General features: G+C 35.2%; 1 protein-coding gene across 1 annotated transcript in view; it reads right to left on the bottom strand.

Moving 5' to 3' along the window:
* LOC148953809 (mitogen-activated protein kinase kinase kinase 4-like) overlaps window positions 1-22,822 on the bottom strand; it is a 47,087-nt gene continuing 24,265 nt past the window's right edge. Inside the window, exons 6-9 of the mRNA XM_089085913.1 lie at window positions 15,635-15,757; window positions 11,460-11,566; window positions 9,329-9,508; window positions 1-2,913 (exon numbers count right to left, since the gene is read on the bottom strand). Coding sequence (XP_088942039.1) covers window positions 2,899-2,913; window positions 9,329-9,508; window positions 11,460-11,566; window positions 15,635-15,757 — 425 coding nt within the window. The 3' untranslated portion in view covers window positions 1-2,898. The remainder of the gene's footprint in view (window positions 2,914-9,328; window positions 9,509-11,459; window positions 11,567-15,634; window positions 15,758-22,822) is intronic.

The following is a 22,822-nucleotide window of genomic DNA, read 5'->3' as shown; positions in this document are numbered from 1 at the left end:
TAATCAGTTAATTTTTATTTATTACATACTTATACATATATATTGTACATAGGCATATATGTAATCACAGCCAAGGTAAAACAGGTTAAATCAAGGTAGGTCAGTAACACAAGTATATACGCATTTAAGATATGAGACAAAAACTAATATACATTACAATAAGCTTTGAAAAGTGGAGATTCGACGAGGTACGAGGTTAAAAATAGGATACGAGAACAGACAAGAACGTAGAAATGAGGGGCTTCGGGCGTGTGTCCAGTCCCCTCCCTAAAGCTTTGATATTTTTAAGATTCCTCGAAAAAAAATATATAACCCGCCTGTTTTTTTTAAAATATATATTCCCCCCCCAACCAAAAATAAATTGGTACATAAATGCAATTTTCATATTGCACGGTTCTAAAATGATGTCAAGGTAAAAAGCAAAATCATTTTAAGTTACAATTATAATATAGGACACAAATATTGGACAAAAAATATTAGCTTTATCAACAATATTTAAAAATATAAATTCTAAAATATAAGGTAAAAATAAGCAGTGAAACTTCACAAGATAAAATGTCTTAAATGCACTAATGCAATTAATTAATTAAATCATGTTTATCGTAACTAATTTAATTAAAATATGTAACCGTTTTAGCGTTATCAGTCGTATAAAATAAAATTTTAATGTAATAAATGTTTTTATGTTTGTACCAGGTATGCTGTTTACAATGACAGGCATAAAAAAAATACACAAGTGACACGAAGCCAATCAGATTTAAGTTCCGACGTAGCAGAGGTTGCAAAATGAGTAAGGAATCAGGAGGGGGGAGGACATCGGGGCGCGTCCACCTCTTAAAGCATTAAAGTTCTTACGACTGTAGGTATAATTTGCTATATTTTCAACACCCTTCACCATTTTTAGCTTTTTTTTTAGTCAAAACCGCTTTCCCCACATCAGATTTTTTTTACGTACGTACCTCTATTAGTTATATCACAAACAATCATAAATACTGATATCATACTGATATACACTATAATACTGATATCAGGCTGTCTAAAAAAATGAGGAAAAAACCAGCTCAGGTTACAAAATTAATAGGCATGTAACAGGTGAGATTTCGTGAGGTATTGTGTTTATCAAGGCCAAATGAACTTTTTTCTACATGTAGGACAATGAAATGAAATCAATGAAAAAATGAAATAAAAATCAAAGAGATCAAAGATTCAACGTATTTAAACCCTCTAACAAGTAGAAAATACAATCTATAAAGCAGCCTTAAAGCTACAATTAATCATAAGACAAGAATGACACTCTAAACGGCTAGACTTTAAAAAGTACCGCTTTCTTAATTATCATCATGAAACACTAACATGGAAAACACAGTAAGGTTAATTGAAATATTCTAGAAGGGGTGGGGTGGGTTGTTTATTGCTTTTGTTGAGACCAAAAGCTGAAGAAATTATTTTACGTGAGTTTGGCGGGAAGAAGGCAAGAAGTAGCCTTTTACAGATTTTTTGAAGCCTGAATTATTAGTCTTGGCAATCCAGAACACGGTCGACGAATATGTAAGATTATTTGTACTAGGAGAACAACACAAAGGCTAAAGAGACAATCTTGTCCCAACAATTATTTTGCAAACACAAACACACACAAAAAAATACACAAAAGAAAACAAAACTATAGTTCAGAATACAACGTGCAAATCCTCACTCAAAATAAACTGTTAGGTTTTGTCCCTTATTAAAATCATGAATTATTAATATCCTGAATTAATATAAAAGCCTGAACTAGTACTACTGATAATCCAGAATACAGTCCATAAACACGCAAATGATTCAGACTAGGAGAGCTACACAAAGGCTAAAGAGACAGTCTTGTCCAAATACCGATTTATGAAACACAAACACAAAAAAATACACAAAAGAAAACACAAGTATAGCCCAGAATATAACATACAAATCCTCGATTCAAGAAGCCATAGCAGGTCCGGGCAGAAAAGGAAAACTAAAACACTCGATTCCTCTTCTCACGCACACTTAGTTAGTTATCACCAATATCAACCAATCACGTTAGGTTATATCTTTGATAAGCAGAACACATTGGTCAAAGGAAATCAAGGACAAAAGTTGATGCTAAGATATGGACAGCTAGCTAAGCATGCCTTGAGAAAAAGGATTTACTCAGCTTTACGGGACGCATAAGGCCAACAGTGAAATTCAATTCATAATCACCGCTACCATTTAAGGCTAAATAATAAATAAATGTTTTAGTTTATAACATAAATGTATCATAATCAAAATTGATCTGCATTTTCATTAGAAGAAAAATCATATTTTACTGCAAATTGAAAAAAGGCCTAATTTCATCGACCCAAGGCCGTATCCAGGTTTTTTTTTTTCGGGCAGTGGGGTTATAAAAAACTTGAAAAATTAAATCAAAAAACTTTTTTATATGCATTTTTGTTACGTTTTTACGAGTCGAACAAAATTTCGGGTGAGGGATTCACGGTCGCATCCCCCTTGGATACGGCCCTGCATGGACTCAACAAACTTTTTGGCTATTATTGTGATTAAAATTATTGTGGCTATTATGGCTTAAGGTATTATGGCTAAAGGTATTATGGCTATTATTGTGATAAATAGTGATTAAAATTAGATTGTTTTTCTTTATACCATCGATGCTACAAATAGTGACAAATCGCTATGGGATGAGTCATAGAATATACAAACAAATAAAATGGTTTTTCACTTTTTTTTTGCGTCAAAGCTCATAAACTGATGCATATACTTAGGCAACTATTTTTTATCATTTGGAAAGGTCCATTCACCTGCCTTTTACTGTCTGTTGTTGAAGCCATTTATTTTCTTTCTAATTAGTTTAAAGGGATGCTTCATCAAAATTGCCGCAGTGATCTATTAGTCATCACCGACCTGGAAAAATTGTAGAATTAAAATATCTTGTAGTAGCTCGAATTTATCCCAACGATATAGGGAAATCACTTATGATTCAATCGAAATGAGGTAAAAAATTTAACGAGTTCAGGCCATTTTTTAGTTAAAAAAAAAGTAAGCAAATACACCGATTGTGCTATTTGGCTGGAGTGACTCTTTCAATTTTCGGCCCGCTGCAACGTAAAAATAAAAAAAAGGTGTAAAAAATTGATCAAATTAACATTTGTATCCTATTTAGGCAATCCTTAGAGGTAATTATTTTACTTATTTATTTATTATTTATAGAGGTAATCTTTTAAAATAATGTAGCTGTATCCTCTCCATTTCCATCCCCATTTGGTGTCCCCATGTTTCTGCCCCATAATGTATAGCAGGTTCTAATCTACTTGCCAAAATACGCTTTTGTAGCTTGATATCGCCCTTTTTCCCCAAACCCATCCGATAAACATTTTGAGATAGCAATTTTGTTAAAAAGAGTTCAAACATCAGATAATAAGAACTCCGAGGTGGACACAAACCCATTTTTTCACTTTGATATTGTTGCTTTGATACCGGTATTTGCCTGTTGCTTTTCTTTGAAAAAATTAAAGCTTAATTAATTAATTTTCGCTTATTTTTTTTAAATTAAGTGCTGTTGGCCTGTTTTTTTTTTTTAAAGAAGAAAATTTTTCCTGAAGCTGGAACTCTGAATTGGTGATTCTAGTTAGGGATTGTGAAGTTTGTAGGGCAATAAAATATAAATTTGACTACCCTTTGGTTCATAAAAATTCAAACATCAACAGTTTTTTTTTATTCCCAAGGACAACTATACCTTCTCATGCTAGTTGATGTCTTATGTTTTTAGCTTGTTTTCAGCTGATTTTTTATTTATGATACAACATTATTGATAATTGAAAGTAATTATTGATACAACAAAAACCGAAAGTTTACAAACTTTGGGCAAAACGCCGGAAAGTTCCCCAAATTAGGAAATAAAAGATAGGGATAATGTGTGGCAAGCTCTGTTTTGGCAAAAATAGCTCTTTAAACTTTCGGGCCCAGTGCAAAGTAAAACAAAAATGTGCAAGAAATTAATGAAATTAAATTTGTTATTTGCTTTTTTTTATTAACCTTAAGATTCTGTTACTTAATCGTTAGAGGTTAGAGGTCTATCATCGCTATACTATCACCGCTAACAGAGCAGTCATAAATTTATGTTTTTTTTTGTTTTTAATTTTTTTTTCTAATACGTAGTTGGGGCTAGATTTCTATGTAGGCCATATTTGAGTTTAAAAAAGTACAAAAACACACCGATTGTGCTGTTTTGGCTGACGTGACCCTTTCCACTTTCAGCCCAATGCAAAGTAAAAAGGAAAATGTGTAAGAAATTTATGAACTTAATATATTTTTGAGGGGAGAGGGAGGGGTTTTTGGAGTTTTGTGATTAACTTTAAGATTTTATTAGCTAGTCTTTAGGGGTTATCGTTGATACCGTGAAGTTCAAGAGTTCAGAAACTTTGGGCAAAACGCCAGAAAGTTTACCAAAATAAGAAATAAAACATAGGAAAAATATGTGGCGACCCTCTCGAAAAAATGAGCTGAATCAATACAAGTGAAAAAAAGATTCAGATTTTTGGCACTTGAATACGGGGTTTGTCCGGAAAGTAATAGGACTGAGTCGATTTAAACATATTTATTGAGCCAATCGTCACAATTCTTTAAAACCTTTCAAAAGAGGCTCAATCTGCGTCCATGCAGCGCTGCCAGCGCGATTTCAAAGCATTGAAAGCGTCACGGTATGCATTCTTCGGAATAGCCTTGAGAGCCGCGGTGCATGCTGCTTGGATCCCCTCTGTCGCTTCAAAATGCTTGCCTTTCATCGGCCTTTTGAGGCGAAGAAACAAAAAAAAAGTCCGGGGTCCTCATTTGGGCTGTAGAGCGGCTGCGGTAGGTTTGGCATGCCAGCCTTGGTCAGGTAGCAGTTAACGAGAAAGGCGGTGTGAGCTGGGGTGTTGTCGTGGTGCAACTTCCAGTCGGCTGCGTTATCTTGTTGGACCCGATTGACCCTTCGTTTGAGTCTCTTGAGCACTTTCACATAAAACTTGGCGTTGACGTTTGTCCAAGAGGAACAAATTCATAGTGGACGATGCCTTTGATGTCAAAAAAGACAATGAGCATCATTTTCACTTTGGTTTTGCTCATTCTTGCCTTTTTTTTTGGGCGAGGAGACGCCGACACGCGCCACTCGGAAGATTGCCTCTTTGTCCCAGGATCATATTCAATGATCCAGGACTCGTTACCTGTGATTATGTTATCCAAAATTTGGGGGTCACTTTCACAAATATTCAAATTTTCTTGGCACACTTCCACTCGCCGCAATTTCTGGTCGTCAGTGAACACTTTTCCATCTTCGCACACATCTAGCGCATGTTCAAATGCACCGTCACGATGTCATGAACGACAGATTTTGGTAAATTTAATATTTGGACAATTAAACGAATACTTAGTCGACGGCCTGAGTTCAAACCTTTGCGCACACGAGACACATTGTCGGTATTTGTCGAAAGTCTTCAAGCACAGTCTTCATCGGCGACCTCTTCCCGGTCCTTCAAAAAGGCCTGGTGCCACTGAAACACACTACTTCTTGCTAAAATAGCATCTGGGTAAGCCTGCTTGATCATATCAAACGTCTTTGTGACAGATTTACCGAGTTTCAAACATAATTTTGCTCGCGTACCTTGTACGCAAAAATGCCTGTCCTGACTCTCCGGGTACTCTGAGACAATTGACCAGCCGCTCGTTCGTTAACTAGGAAGGCCCTCTACCAAATCTCGTCAGCGCACGCACGCTCCGAAGTACATTCGTGGCGGAGGAAAATCAGTCCTATTACTTTCCGGACAAACTCTATACCTCTTTTAAAATAACAGCATTTATTATGTCTTTATCATATATCTTTCCTTCTCCATATCTTTATCTTTCTTTTTCGATGGAAATCTTTGGCGTCAATAGAAAAAAAAATAAATCTCAATTTACATTTTACCTACGAACAATCACCTTTACACAGCTAGATTTATTTGAGATATCATTTATCACTACCACATTAAGAATGTTGATTTGCGTCGAAGAAAAAAGCTCAGAACTAGGAGAAAAAGAAACAAAGAAGTGGATAAAAAAAATCAAAAAGAAAAAATGAAGAGTACCAAATAAGCAAGGTGGTCTGCAATGAAAATAAACAAAAAATAGCTGACAAATGAAGGAAAAAAAAGAAACACGGAGGTAACACAATGGGAAAGTGTTACCAATAGCGCTTCTACTCAACGAATATGCATTTCAAAATAAAGGCCGTGAGATAATATAAATTAGCTTTATAAAAGAAAAAATCGAATAGCCAGATAAGCCTTGGAATATTTTTCCTTCATACAAATATAATATTAAATATAAAATAATGATTTACATTCAATATTAAATAAAAAACATATTGAAGTTCACAGTACAATGTAGAGAAAATATGTGGCAAGACTGGTTGACCCAAATACAATGCAAAAATGAAAATAACAACATCTTTCACCCTTTGTCTTTTAAGAACAAAAAACTATCGTTGTGATAGTGCAGCATGAGCCAGATCATAGTTATACCAGCTGATAAAGGGCCAAGATTTGTGAATGACATGTGTTTTTCATTGATTTTAACGTCACAATTGTACTTAAAACACACACAAAAAAATTGGTTTGAGACCTACGTTAAAAGCTTATATTAAGCCTAATTTCTTCCCAAGTATCATTTAGTAATACTATTGTGTTTGTATCTTTTGTCTGATTTATAATACAGACATTAATACAACTTTTTCAAGCTTTCATCGTTTCTAATTTTAAAAACTGCGCGTTAAATCTAATCCGTTAATCATAAAGATTTTGCTTGAAATTACAGACTAGTCTCATCGATAAAATTTTAGTTGAGAGTCGTTCAACTACCGAGTGACAGGTTGCTTAAGGCAGCTTATGAAGATTTACTCTCGCAGGGAAAAAAAAGATCATGGTCACTAAAAATAAAAGACATTCTAGACAAAACAGGGTTTTCTTTTGTTTGAAATGAAGGTAGAGGACCAATGGAAATACACACAAATTCGGAGAACAAGAAAAAGATTGTACTAGAGAATCAAATGATTCAAAAAGGGGATAGGAGACAAAAAAACAGAAACCTTAAAGTTTTATAAAGATGTTAAGTTAGTTTATGGGCAGGAGTTCTATCTTAAGCTGATTTACCAGCTAGATATTTAACTTTGTGGATGCAGCTCAGGGCTAATTGCCTTCCAATTAGCACAAAATTTCAAAGATGGTGTAGAATTAAATATTCTTTATGTCTTCACTAGCCAAAGACCTCACTTCGTCGGCAGCTTTTGGAATTTTGTCGAGCTCTGCTACTGGCTGCTTTGAAACTGTTTGCACACCTGCAGGTGATTCAATTTAATTTAATTTATTTTACACATTATCCATGAATATCCTTTAAAAAAAATCTGGGCTGAAAATAGTGCAATAACCATCAAAAAGTTGCTACAAAAGAAATTTTGGCAATGGAGAAATTTTTAGTGTACTTTTGGCAGTCAGACTTGGTTTGGTAATCAACAAATATATAAAGCAGGATCAGAAGACGAATTATAAAAAAGCAACAAAAAAAATTGTAGGTGACTCGTTATTTTTTATAGCTTATTCCCTTCTTAGTTTATTAATTTACATTAAAATCAGTTAGCATGAAACTAAAAAGACAATTTCTACCTTGCAAACACAAAATGTCTAGTTTGATGTAAAGTCAGGTAAGAACCAAGAGAGGGAGTTTTGGTCTATGTCCCCTCCCCTGCAAATCTCAAGATGTTTATGATTATTCCAATAGTTGCTTATATTCTCAAAATAATGCGTCTACTGGCTGCTTTGAAACTGTTTGCACACCTGCAGGTGATTCAATTCCATTTAATTTATGCCATGATTTTATTGCACACCTGCAGGTGATTCAATTCAATTTAATTTATACCTTAATTTTATTGCACACCTGCAGGTGATTCAATTCCATTTAATTTATGCCTTGATTTTATTGCACACCTGCAGGTGATTCAATTCAATTTAATTTATGCCATATTTTTATTGCACACCTACAGGTGATTCAATTCAATTTAATTTATGCCTTAATTTCATTGCAAACCTGCAGGTGATTCAATTCAATTTAATTTATGCCTTAATTTTATTGCACACCTGCAGGTGATTCAATTCAATTTAAATTTGACTATGCTCATTAATTTTGTATCTGCACACCTGCAGGTGATTCAATTCAATTTAATTTATGCCTTAATTTTATTGCACACCTGCAGGTGATTCAAATCAATTTAATTTATGCCTTAATTTCATTGCAAACCTGCAGGTGATTCAATTCAATTTAATTTATGCCTTAATTTTATTGCACACCTGCAGGTGATTCAATTCAATTTAATTTATGCCATAATTTTATTGGACACCTGCAGGTGATTCAATTCAAATTAATTTATGCCCTAATTTCATTGCACACCTGCAGGTGATTCAATTCAATTTAATTTATGCCTTAATTTTATTGCACACCTGCAGGTGATTCAATTCAATTTAATTTACGCCCTAATTTTATTGGACACCTACATGTGATTCAAATCAATTTAATTTATGCCTTAATTTCATTGCACACCTGCAGGTGATTCAATTCAATTTAATTTATGCCTTAATTTTATTATGGCTTAAATTCAATTTATGATAGTTTACTACAGTCAAATAAAGTAAATTTCGTTTCTCTCAATACCTATGACCTTTGCTTATCTGATAATGATCCTTAACATAAGAATCAAGACAGTGGCCCGGAAACTAGGAAGTCAAAGGAATTTGCCCCTGTTACTGGAGCAAAAATGTCGATAAAATGTCGATTTCTTATTTGTATTATTTTAGTTTATCTGCTGAAGGCAGCCACTGAGTATGTGACCGAAATATCCAGCTATTTTTTTGTGTGTTTCACTGTCAAATAAAAGGATTTTACCTATTGAACTGTTATTTATACTCAAATACTGAATATTTTCAAATGGGCTAATTCAAATAAGATCAACCAGGCCAATGCTCTCAGATTTTGACAGGACTGGATTGGTGTGCTCTTCTTATGGATGACAACAACTATACAAATGTGTACATATAAACACGTGACAAAACTTAGAGTAGTATTACTAATCAAAAACAGCTTCTAAAATTTGTACCCCAGCTGAACCCCCCAAAGAGCTAATAACTCGGTCTGTGCCAATTCGGTGATATAATCAAAAAAAGGAGCAGCTTTCCCAATCTTGGGAAAAAAGAAAAAAAAGATTTCTATGATTTCTTTCTAACTCAGCAAAAAAAGAAAAAAAAGAAGTGAATACCTTTACGAATTGATGTTCCAAAAGTTGCAAAGCAGTCCACCTTTCATCCTGGTCATGAGTCAGACAGTGTCCGATGAAATCTTTTCCTTCTGCGCTAAAACTGACAGGAGGCTCGGGGTGCTCTCCCATTCCAACTCGGAACATTATGGCGTAGTTACTCTCCAGGTCAGGCCAGGGTCGCTGTAACACAAATCATTTAGTCAAAGTGAAAAGACGAGTAGTCAACAAACAAATAAAAACACAATATAAAATACACAGCCTAGAAGCTAGTGCGCAATTATTATCGCTGTTGTTTTAGCAAATATCAAGTGAATCAAATTGGTTAAATGAAGGTTTGTACTGAAATTCTGTACTAGCCCTTTACGTTGTAATGACTCCGTAACTTTTTAGGAACGAATGCACCACGGCGTGGCACTAGTACCTCTGAAAATGGGATGGCAGAAAATGCCGCTTCCCGTGGACCCTTTGGTCACTTAAAAAGGGAACTAGAACTTTAATTTCCGTTCGAATGAGTACTCGCTCGATTTTCTAAGAATGGTTACATATTCGACTTATACTTGAAAAAAAAATCTCAATAAGGGATACCACGATTTATTGTTAAAAAAAACAAGTGGTCAACAACCAAATAAAATGCAATACAATTGCATAACAAAAACGAAAATATAAATAATATAAAATTTACATTCAAGAGCGAAAGAATAAGATATAATAGGGTATTACTTATTCTTAAGAATTCAAATCAAATTATTTATTGAAAAACAAGATTCAAGTTTTCATAGGCATTGCTCAATCAAGGTATCTTTAAGTAAAAAAAATCCTCAAAGATCCTCAAACTTCCATATAACAGGCCGACAATCAAATAAAAATACAATTAAATCCCACAAAACAAAGTCAAAATGAAAAAATAGTAATATATTACCAGTTAAGAGGGGAATCGATGATGTACAATATAATGTTATTTATTTTAAAAAAAGTAATACAATGGCCAAAGTTAATCTTTAAGAAATGTGGTTAGTACTAAGAGATAATCAAATAATTTACGATCAAATTCCGAAATAAAATTGGAAAAAAGGAATATAACTTGAAATTAACAGTAGAGAGAAAGAGATATGATATTATTTAAAACAGCCAATATAATGTCCAATGCTGATCCTTTAGCATACTACTCCAAAGTATTCAGCCAACCTGAATATATTTGGTTTCTATTGCAAGAAAAGGTAATAGAAGTACATATAAAGGTTTCCCATTCTGAATTTTCTTTATTCTGAGTTTCCCATTCTGAATTTCCTTTATTCTGAGTTTCCCATTCTGAATTTTAGACAATTATTGGATCCTGCGTTATTCTTTTCAACTATATTATAGATTGGATCATGAAAAACACATTGAAAGAAGTGATGATGTCGCCTTTTCAGTACAAGAAAAATTTGCTGACATTGAATATGCAGACGGTGGTACTCTACTTTCAGACTCCCCCCGGATAGCACAAAATATGATAGAAAGAGTAGCAAAAACGGCTAGTGAGACAGGACTCGCGATCAGTATCCCGATCAGTACCGAACAGTATCGTTTCCAACATGATCAAGAAAAGACGTCTCAAGTGGCTAGGTCACGTAATGAGGCGCAAGGTACTACAGGCAGCCCCCACTTTCTCATGGAAGAAAAACCAGGCGGCCAGATGAAATCTTGGCATAACGTCGTCAGAAAGGATGTCGAACCGCTTGAGGGATTCCAAAAGCATGGTCACAGGTAGGACAAGGAGTGGCTGGAGTTTATTCGATCACTCGCAGAAGACAGAACCCAATGAAAGAATTTGGTCCAGCAGCTTCTTTATGCCGATTTGGACTGAATAGCCTGTGTCTCATCTCAAGTAAATGAGTAAGTAAGCAAACCAAGGAAATCGGCTTTCTATTGCTACAAATAATGAAAAAAACACACATAAAATGCTTCCCATACAAAGCTAATAGGAACCGTCTTCACCTGAAGGCGGAAGGAGTAGTATGAAACAGTTAAAAAGAAATATTTAGTAGCTTAAAGGAAGAACCCAGAAAAAAATTGATGAAAGAAAGAGAGAAATAGAGGGAGGGGAGAAGAGAGAGAGAGAGAGAGAGAGAGAGAGAAAGAGAGAGCATACCTTTCCTGTAGTCATTTCCACAACGACACAACCAACTGACCAAATATCAGCAGCCCGACCATGACCTCTCTCAGCAGTGGACATAAAGATCTCGGGAGCCATATAAGCTAAAACGACATTGGAATCATAAAAGTATAATTAGCAAGGAACCTACCATAGCACAAACATGAAAGACGAACTGAATTGAACTGAATCGAGGGAGTAAAATAAAGGAAAAAAATAATAACACAATTAGTTTGGATTAATCCGCATTTTCATCATCATCAGCAATTGCAAAAATTAGATTAAAACTCACACTGCACAGCAAATACTGAGAAGCAAAATCAATGTTTTTAGGAGAAAGATAGATTTTAAATATTTTACACATTAAATTTGCTCCTAGAGACACGAATATTGAAACATTTAAGTAAATAGCAAACAGATGGGGGGGGAGGAATAGTAAGAATTAGCCCTCACAGTGGCACTGAACTGGAATACAGGAAATCCCTGAGGATGGAAACTTCTTTTTCATTGAACAGTGGTTGCATCAGGTAGGTAAGGTTATGTGATTGTGCTTACGGTAGAACTAAGAAAGGGGTCGAACCCTCTTCCTAAAAATTATCTTTTCTTAAAACTTCATCTATATTATTTCTTGGCAGTGGCATCAATTAGAGGAGAGGGACAGGGCCCATTTTACCCTTCCTCTTACTTGAAAAAAAGATTCTTTTTGGTATTTTCATAAAAAATATTTTTTCTGGTATTTTCATCACCACCTTCCTCCATTATAAAAATAAAGTGAATTTACCCCCCCCCTATTTTCATGAATTGACATCGCTATTTATTAGTATAATAAGTGTCATCATATTAAGTATTTTGCTTCCTAAAGATATCAAGCTAACGCCTCTCACATTGTCACACTCACCTCTTCATGCAACTTTATTATCACTACTACTACTATGAAAAACTCACTGCAGCACTAAGCCGCCTGAGGCCAATATAGCTACATAAGCTCCTCCCCATCCTGATCTATTTAAAATCTCCTTCTTTACAACATCCCAAAAAGTTCCCATTTCTCTTAAGTCTTTCCCAACGACATCCTACTACCCCATACAGGAACGACCTGCTTCTCGCTTGATCCTAGACTGTTGGCCGACAAGGACTATCTTTGGCAATCTGTCATCTTTCATCCGCAAAACACGTCCTAGCTTTCTCAACCTTTCTCTTATTACAGCCTTAAAAAGCGGGTCAGCCACGTCAGTCTGTCGGGTACCCAAAATGATCCATAGGCAATTTCTCTGGAAAACATCTAGCAAATCCTCCTCCGTCTTTTGGAGCGCCCACGCTTTAGAACCGTACATGGTTTCTAACTTTATCAATTTCAAAATGGTCAGTCCATCTCTCTTTAGCACTTTTCTTATCACTAATTGAGACTCCACTCCTATTTTTAACTGAGAAAACTCCAAACTAACCTCTGATTCTCAATTCCTTAACTGCCGATCAAACATCTTATTATTATGCTGTCAGAATGTATATTCCAGATCCTTAACATTTTCATTCATAGCTTTGAATTTACGTCTTCTTAATTTACACTTTAGTAGCTTCTCTACTTCGCTCATTTTCCTCTAATTAAGGGGAGATCTATCATTAAGAAAATTCTCGTACAAATAATTTCTCTCTTCTACCCAGTTTAATGTGTTTTCACTAATACTCCTAGCTTCGATTATAACTCTCCTCTCAAAGACATTTTCTACTATTTCGGATTTTTTTTTATGTAAACGTATTCCATCCATCTTCTACGTTTTCAAATTAAAAACTATCCAAGTTCAAATCCAACTGTTCTTGAAAATTTCCTTAAATTTTCATCTTAAGCTCAATCAATGTCTTAACAACCTGGAACGTGATTATCCCTTTAAAAATTTCCACCTTAAGTTACCTCGTAAACACTACTTGATGGTAATCTTTATTTTTTACATCAATAAAAGCCCAGAATCAATAAAATCAATTACCCATATGCCTTAGTGTCTTGTGTCGATCCTGCCAGTCTTTGTTTTACAATAACAAAATCAATAAGGTTGATTATGTTACCATCATGTGAGTACCATGTTAACTTATGGGTCATTTTATGACCAAATACTTTATTGGTTATAACTAGATTGTCATACCTACAAAATTGGACCAGTTTATAACCGTTACTATTTTTATATTGCTATAACCGTCGCCATAACTCATTGGTTATGACTACATTATTGCGCCAACGAAATTGACGCAGTTTATTGCCATTGGTAGGCTAATTTATATTAGCCTACCAATAAATTGAGCCAAATGTGTAGAAACATTAGATTGAGTCGAGGTTTCATTTTAGTCTCTGCTTTTACGGGTCCATACGCCTTACGGGTCGATCAGCTTAAATTTTTCAATATCTCATGGAATTCATTAAATAATAGGCTACGTATATTCTCTTCAGGCAATCTGAGTTTACAAAGAAACCAGTATCAAAGTACGGCCTAAATCCACCCTGAAAATATACATACAGTACTGCACGTTTCTTTCACAAATGGGACACATCAGAGTGCCACAAACAGACGTGTCAGCGGAGGAACTAGCAATCAAGTATTGATTAATTTCCCAATCACCTCATTCACTACTTGGCAATCAATCAGATCAGATCAAAATAAAATGTTTTTTAAAAGAAGTTATGTGGTTGTGCAGCTGTGATTAGTGGATAATTGTAGCTGGAAACGCTTTATTTTTTGCATTCTTTGTTATTTTGATTATTTCCTTCATTAAAGTTTAGTTGTAAGCTTACTAATTGTGATATACATAGAAAACACCAAAAAATGTCTTCTACGTTCCAACCGCTTGTACGATCAGCCATCGGTAAAAATTCGTCATTGCGCACGCGCGAAGGAGGAGCCAATGAGAATTGTCCCCAGAAACCCTTCAAAGAAGAAGATAGGAACACGCATTACTATATATACCCACAATATAAATATATACCAACATTAGTGAAAAATTCTATAGTCCACATTGAAGATTTTTGAAACACATCTAAAACCACACAAGCTAAACCACTCCTCGTGACCACGCCTTCACGCACGCGCAATGCCAAATGTTTTGCGCATCACGACGAGAAAAAATCGCTCTAACGGTCTGGGAACTTCCCTAACTGCGCGTTATGAATGTGTCTGCCCCTCGGGCGAGACCAGCCATTAGCTTTAATGTCAAAATCGTAGATTATTCGGGCTGGGAAAAATTGTCTTCAGCAGGAATTGAACCTGTGATCTTTGGACCAGAATTCGAACACACTATCCACTGCGCTACGGACGCTTTCAAGGACCCAAATTAAAAAATTAAAAAAAAAATTGAAGATCTAATCAATGATAATATTGATTAGATCTGCAATGCTCTTCAAGGAGATACATCAAACGAGGTACAAAAGTGATAAGTTTCTTGGCTAAACAAGGTGAGTTAGCTATTTGCCATTATCAATCAATTATTTTCCCCCCGACCGTATAGAAGGGGCAATCGTAAAAACTTAGGGGGAGACTAATTCGATTGAAAAAAGTTCTATTGGCCTTTCTAAGAGTCAAAAGTTATTAGATTAAAGTAAAATGCGGTTTTTTGCATAAAACTGCATTTTTAGGCATCGCATAAAGAAAAGAATACGAGAGAGAAAAACATACAAAATCAAAATACTTAACAAGAACAAAGACGAAACACAGTAATTTTCCCGTTTTCCCCTAGTGGTAGGATTTGTAGCTAAATTGGCTATTCGATCTGTCTTTAGTTTATGTCCTTTGTTTAATATTACTCCCTATTCTGATGAATTACAGAACCAGGTTTGATGGCAGTTAGAACATTGGAACTTCCCTATCTAGCCAAAAAAAACATAAAGCTGGCAAGCAAGGGTGTTGTGTGATTTAACCTTGAATTTCACTCATCACTCTGTTTTATCAATTATACCGTAGCCCCATCTTTTTGATACTCCAAATCTATATAACTAAAGACAACGTCAAACAGAGGACGAAAAGGATAAGTATTGCTAGAAAACTACCCAGTTACAAGATTTACAATTAAACTATTGGTTATGCAACTCAATTTATCTTTATTTATTTTGTTCAATCCTATCCCTGGTTTTGATGATCTGCGGTACTTAGTTGGATAGTAAACACTTCGAAAAGATATAACTTGCCTACCTTGTGTTCCAACAAAACCATGCAGCTCACCAGCAACAGTAGTATGGGATTTAATCTTGGTAGCACAGCCATAATCACCTAGCTTAAGACAATTGCCCTCTTCAGTCAAAAATATGTTTGCGCCTGTAATATATCAACAATTAATTTGAAAAAATAATGAATAAAATCAGAGGCATATACCAGTATTATATATGTATCTGAAAGTAATTATTTTATTTTCTGCTGGACTAACTGTGGTGCTACGGAGCTTAAGGTTTAAGAGACTACCACACTGATTCGTAATTTTCTATGCCTGATTAAACATCGCTACGTTACGCATAGCCTTTCATAATAAGAAGTCGTTTCTCATTAGTGAAGTGAGATTGCCCTGACATAAAATCTATAAAACCACTATAATCAGCGTCTAAGATCGTCAGAATCATCATAAGCAAGCTATTCAAAAATCAGTAATGTAAAATAGAGACTGAGTTTTCAAGCTCAGATTAAGCGTAAAAGCCTTTCTGAAAAAGTTAATCAATTTCTTTTCAAAATTAATTAGTAGTTCATATAGAAACTTCATTTTGTAGCTGATATGTTCAACTTTTCCGTAACATAACCTAAACTTACGTGACGTTAAATTCTAAGTAGAGCTCAGTTCTTTTCAAAATTAATAAATAGTTCATACAAAAACTCCATTTTGTTTCTGATATGTTCAACTTTTCCGTAACATAACATAAATTTACGTGACGTAAAATTCTAAGTAGAGCTCAATTCTTTTCAAAATTAATTAATAGTTCATATAGAAACTCCACTGACGATTATGAATATGATTTTTGAAAAAGGGGAAATACCTAACGATTTTAGGAAAACCTTAATTAAGCCACTTTATAAGAAAGGTGATAAAAGTGAGTGTGGTTATTATCGAGGGATTAGTCTGGTCTCTGTAGGTAGTAAATTACTTAGTAATAAGATACTTTTTAGGCTTAGAGATGCTGTGGACAAGGTTTTAAGAGAAATACAGTTCGGTTTTAGAAAGGGTAGAGTATGTATCTACCAAACTTTCACTCTTAGGTTAATAATTGATAACTGGCTGATTTTTCGAGTATCATTATTCTTCAGTGCTATGGATTATGAGCAAACTATCGATTCTCTTGCTAGAAGAGCTTTAGTAAAGATGTTATCATAGCAGAGTATACCAGACAAATACTTTAAAGTGATTTGTACTATGAACGAGAATAGCACTGCTGCAGCTAGGACAGGAAATGAGGTCAGCAGCCGTCTTTGTGTTAAATCAATAGTTGAGCATGGTTGTGTTCTATCCCCCTTTTTATGGATCAGTTTGATGGACTTTGTCTTAAGGAGCACGTGAACGACAATGGGAGACCATAGAATCAAATGGGGAGAAAAAGTCTCCTGGACTTAGATAATGCTGATCATTTAAGCATCCTAGATGAAAATCTGAGCAAAATGAATGAAGTTTTAGAGGTTATGCGATTTCAAGGTGCTAGAATAGGTTTGAAAATTAATATTAAAAAGAATAAGTCACTAAGGCTAGGAATGAGTGAAGATGAAAAGTTGAAATTGGGTAATGAAAAGATTGATCAGGTGGACAGCTTCACTTACCTTGGTAGTATTATTAGTAAAGATGGTGGGAGCAGTGAAGATGTTAAAAGTAGAATAGCCAAGGCTCAGGGTGTTTTTTCACAGTTGAAAAAGGTTTGGAAGAATAGGAAGATAAGTCTGCAAACCAAGATTAGAATAATGGAAGCTACAGGGATGACAGTGGTCAAATATGGCTCGAAAGCATGGGTGCTCCGAAAAGCGGATGAAGATCTCTTAGATGTTTTCCAGAGAAATTGCCTAAGGATTGTACTGGTTACCCGGCTGACTGACCGTATTTCAAACAATAGGCTATACGAAAAATGTGGTTCAATACCGCTCTCTAGGGCTATAATGAAAGAAAGGTTGAGGTGGCTAGGGAACGTTGTTAGGATGAAGGATGACATATTGCCGAAGATTGCTCTTTTCAGCCAACCGTCTAGGGCTAAATGGAAAGCTGGTCGTCCTCGTCTGGGGTGGGAGGACGACATAAAGAAAGATTTAAAGGAAATGGGAACTTCATGGGCGGGCGTAAAAAGGGAGGCTTTGAATAGGTTAGGATGGAGGAGGAGCGTTTGTAGCTGTATTGGCCTCAGGCGGCTAGGTGCTACGGTGAGTTGTTAGTAGTAGTAGTAGTATTTTGTAGCTGATATGTTCAACTTTTCCGTAACATAACATAAACTTACGTGACGTAAAATTCTAAGTAGAGATCAATTCTTTTCAAAATTAATTAATAGTTCATATAGAAAGTCCATTTTGTAGCTGATATGTTCAACTTTTCCGTAACATAACATGAACTTACGTGACGTAAAATTCTAAGTAGAGCTCAAAATTCTTTTCAAAATTAATAAATATTTCATACAAAAACACCATTTTGTTGCTGATATGTCAACTTTTCCGTAACATAACCTAAACTTACGTGACGTCCAATTCTAAGTAGAGCTCAATTCTTTTCAAAATTAATTAATAGTCCATATAGAAACTCCATTTTGTAGCTGATATGTTCAACTTTTCCGCCACATATCATAAACTTACGCGACGTAAAATTCGAGGTAGAGCTCGATTCTTTTCAAAATAATTAATAGTTCATATAAAAACTCCATTTTGTTTCTGATATGTTCAACTTTTCCGCAACATAACATAAACTAACATGACGTAAAATTCTAAGTAGAGCTCAATTCTTTTCAAAATTGATAAATAGTTCATACAAAAACACCATTTTGTTGCTGATATGTTCAACTTTTCCATAACATAACATAAACTTGCGTGACGTAAAATTCTAAGTAAAGCTCAAGTCGGCTTGCATTTCAATCAATCCTTCTTTCCTTCCATGCCTTGAATTTCAAGCAATACCTCCGTTATGGACAAAATTTGCTCCGTAAAATTACTTAACGTGCATACAGTCTTAAGTTATGCTAGTATGAAATATTTCACGGCGTAGCATGAAAGTTATGCTTTTTGTGAAATATACGATCGTACGACAAGCCTACAGCTACTATTTGCAACGAAAGGACAAGATACTTATATCTCTGGATTCAATAGCGTCAAATCTATTCATTCACCAAGCAAGGATTATGATGTACCTTAGGCTTTTCAAACAGTTCGTGGTAACGGACTTTAAGTAAGAAGCGACGCGGCTCAATAGTAACCGAAACTCTAAAAAAAAACTGAATTTTAATACCAATAGATACATCAAAAGAATCGGCTTATTATGCTGATTCCAAATATATAAGTTTCCTTAAGTTTAGTGCTACCGATCAAATGCTACGAGCCTGAGAACATCTGCCTTGTTTTTGAAACAGGGGTGAAACATCCCTTTAAAATCAAAGAATCTTGATGAAAATTGATGAAAGAATCTAGAACCTGACTGTAGAGGTTTCAACCTCCTATCTGCAAAAATGTGAAATTTTCTATTTTTTTGCCAGAAGAAAGATCACGGATGTGTCTTCATTTGTTCGGTTTTTTTTCCAGGGGTGATCGTATCGACCTAGTGGTTCTAGAATATTGGGAGAAGACTCACTCAAACAGAAATTAAAAGTTCTAGTGCCCCTTTTTAAGTGACCAAAAAGATTCAAGGGCAACTAGGTCCCATCATTGTTGAAAGGCCCAATAACTATGCTTTTAGATATAGCATACCCCCCCCCCCCCCACCCAGACCCCAGGAGGAAGTATGCATACATTTTCAGGTGGAAGGGGGACAAATTTTCTGCTGTTTTTTTTTTCACGGGGGAATTTTCCATGAGGAGGCAAGTTTCCAGGGGTTGAACATTTCAGAGGAAATTTTCCAGTGGGGTAGTTTGCCCTAATTCCTATATAGAATTGTTTTTGTGTTTTCCTTTCTCTTTTCCGTCTCAATTTCACACGCGGAGATCTTAAGGGCAATTGTACAGGGTAAATTATCACTAGGATTGAATTGTCTAGAGGATAATTCCGTGGGGAGGGGTATTTCTCTATGGACGTGTCGCCAGATTTCCTGGCATTATTTAAAAAACGATCAGAAATTAAATAAAAAACAAGTTTTTTTTCAGCTGAAAGCAAGGAGTAATAATAAATCTTAAAACGAACAGGAATTACTACGTATATGAAGGGGGCTACCACCTCCTCAACACCACGCTCTTTACGCTAAAGTCGGAATTTTGTCTCAATTATTGAAGAAAGACTCCTGAGACACAAGGCTCGTTTAATTTGAGGAATAAGAATCTTTTTTCAAAATTGCTAAAAAGCTCTAGCGTAAAGAGCGAGTTGTTGAGGAGGGGGCAACCCCCTTCATATACATAGTAATTTCTGTTCGTTTTAAGTTTTATTATTGCTCCTTACTTTCAGTTGAAAAAACCATGATGTTTTTTTCTATTTAATTATAGAAAAGGATCGAAGCATGTTTTAAAAAAGAAAATTTTTCATTTTTTCAGCGATTTTAGGCCCATTTTCAATGTATTTTTCAGCCTAAAAATACTACAAAAATTTCCAGAAATATAGTTTCGGCAGATAGATAAAGCTGAAACTCGGTTATCGAATGACAGGATCAAATGAAACAGAATTTTCTTTTTAACGTTCAGGAAAGGGCAGTCCCTAGAATTGCTTTAGCATACCTATGAGGAAAAACGCTAAAAATCAGCTCGAAAGAAGTATTATCTGAGCGATTTTGACAGCTTTGGGAGTTCCCTGTGGTGCTACCCACTTTGATGGAAAACCTTGCCGACAAAGATGACGTAAAATTTCATCGTCTTTTCAATAAAGTTTCATAGTCAAATCACAGATTTTCCACAGCTCTCGATGGTGGGTAGTCCCCAGGGAGAATTCCCTAAAAGGTCCTTGGTCTTTGAGAAGGGTAGCCGATGCTGAGCTCACAAAATGATTTTATGGTATCGAATCCTCTTAAAAAGATTAAAAACCATTCTATAACAACAGTGTGTAAGCCCTGAGTTATTCTTGGGGCAATAACAACACACTATAGCGAATCTTCGTCACAGTCAGAGGTGAAAAAACTATGATCGTTGGACCAGATACGACCTCAAAATGCTTTGCGATAGACGGTAAAGCCAAGAAACTGCATTTAAAAGTAAATTTTTATATATGCGCGTGAGTTATATGTCTCTGTAAAAAATTTTAAAATCCAACTGAGACTGCCCCATAAGCAGCTTAAAGGAGGAAAATTTCTCACTGACCGATTTCCTTATTCAGGCTCTACTTTCTGAGTTTTGGAAAAATGAAGTTATCAAAAGTATAAAAAATCATTAGATATTCGGGAACTTCCAATATCAGACACCCCCATTCCTCGTTTTTAACTAGGCCTTTGACACTAAAATGAAGATAGCAGTATACTTTTAATGAAACTGGCCGACTTAAAGCAACCAACGCCTGTTAATAACAGAGTCAGTGACCAAAACTTAGTTGGATTTTTATACAAGTCTTGACCAAACAAAATTTCAACAGTAGGAAGACTGTGCAAAAAAGGCTCATTTTTCCTCCAAGTTTCTGAAAAAATGAAGTTATCAAAAGTATAAAAAATCATTAGATATCCGGGAACTTCCAATATCAGAAAACCACCACTCCTCGTTTTTAACTGGGCCTTTGACACTAAAATAAAGATAGCAGTATACTTTTAATGAAACTGGCCGACTTAAAGCAACCGACGTCTGCTAATAACAGAGTCAGTGATCAAAACTTGGTTGGATTTTTATACAAGTCTTGACCAAACAAAATTTCAACAGTAGGAAGATAGTGCAAAAAAGGCTCATTTTTCCTCCAAGTTTCTGGAAAAATGAAGTTATCAAAAGTATAAAAAATCATTAGATATCCGGGAACTTCCAATATCAGACACCCCCATTCCTCGTTTTTAACTAGGCCTTTGACACTAAAATGAAGATAGCAGTATACTTTTAATGAAACTGGCCGACTTAAAGCAACCGACGTCTGCTAATAACAGAGTCAGTGATCAAAACTTGGTTGGATTTTTATACAAGTCTTGACCAAACAAAATTTCAACAGTAGGAAGATAGTGCAAAAAAGGCTCATTTTTCCTCCAAGTTTCTGGAAAAATGAAGTTATCAAAAGTATAAAAAATCATTAGATATCCGGGAACTTCCAATATCAGAAAACCACCACTCCTCGTTTTTAACTGGGCCTTTGACTCTAAAATAAAGATAGCAGTATACTTTTAATGAAACTGGCCGACTTAAAGCAACCGACGTCTGCTAATAACAGAGTCAGTGATCAAAACTTAGTTGGATTTTTATACAAGTCTTGACCAAACAAAATTTCAACAGTAGGAAGACTAGTGCAAAAAAGGCTCATTTTTCCTCCAAGTTTCTGAAAAATGAAGTTATCAAAAGTATAAAAAATCATTAGATATCCGGGAACTTCCAATATCAGACACCACCACTCCTCGTTTTTAACTGTGCCTTTGACGCTAATATAAAGATAGCAGTATACTTTTAATGAAACTGGCCGACTTAAAGCAACCGACGTCTGCTAATAACAGAGTCAGTGATCAAAACGTAGTTGGATTTTTATACAAGTCTTGACCAAACAAAATTTCAACAGTAGGAAGATAGTGCAAAAAAAGCTCGTTTTTCCACCAAATTTTTCTACCATTAAAACCAAAATGTCAAAGAATAGATTATAGGACCTTAACTAAAGGCACATAGCTGATGTGGACACGGCACGGTACCTAACTCGAGACACCAACAGGGAGTGCCGGAGGCATCAAAAGATGCCCCATTAGTACGAACAATTAGACAATTGCAAATTTTCCCATGGGGTACACGTTTTAATGTGGGTTTTCTCCATTAAACACAGTTTACAGAATATAGTTCAATTAACTGCATTAGGTTCTTTACAGAACAAACCAAAAATGTCCATCATTGTAGTGAAATCTTTATAATAGTTTATTACCTTCTTTTGGCATCAAATATCCAATTTTTGCGCATTCTTTAGTAACTCTGCCACCAACTACCCTCCCCTTATCCTGTAAGAAAATCCTCTCCCTCCCTACTGACCATTTCCTAACACTTCCAGTCCTTATTCCTCGTTTTGTGGAAATGTATAACAATTAGTAGTGATTTAATGTATGTTTGTGTTTTTATTTTTTGTAAAGACTACGTAAATTAG

Source organism: Artemia sp. Qi Xiang Cuo, chromosome 3, assembly GCF_049724085.1.
Source record: "Artemia sp. Qi Xiang Cuo chromosome 3, ASM4972408v1, whole genome shotgun sequence".
In the NCBI taxonomy this organism is placed as follows: domain Eukaryota; kingdom Metazoa; phylum Arthropoda; class Branchiopoda; order Anostraca; family Artemiidae; genus Artemia; species Artemia sp. Qi Xiang Cuo.
This window is presented reverse-complemented; position numbering and strand designations above follow the sequence as displayed.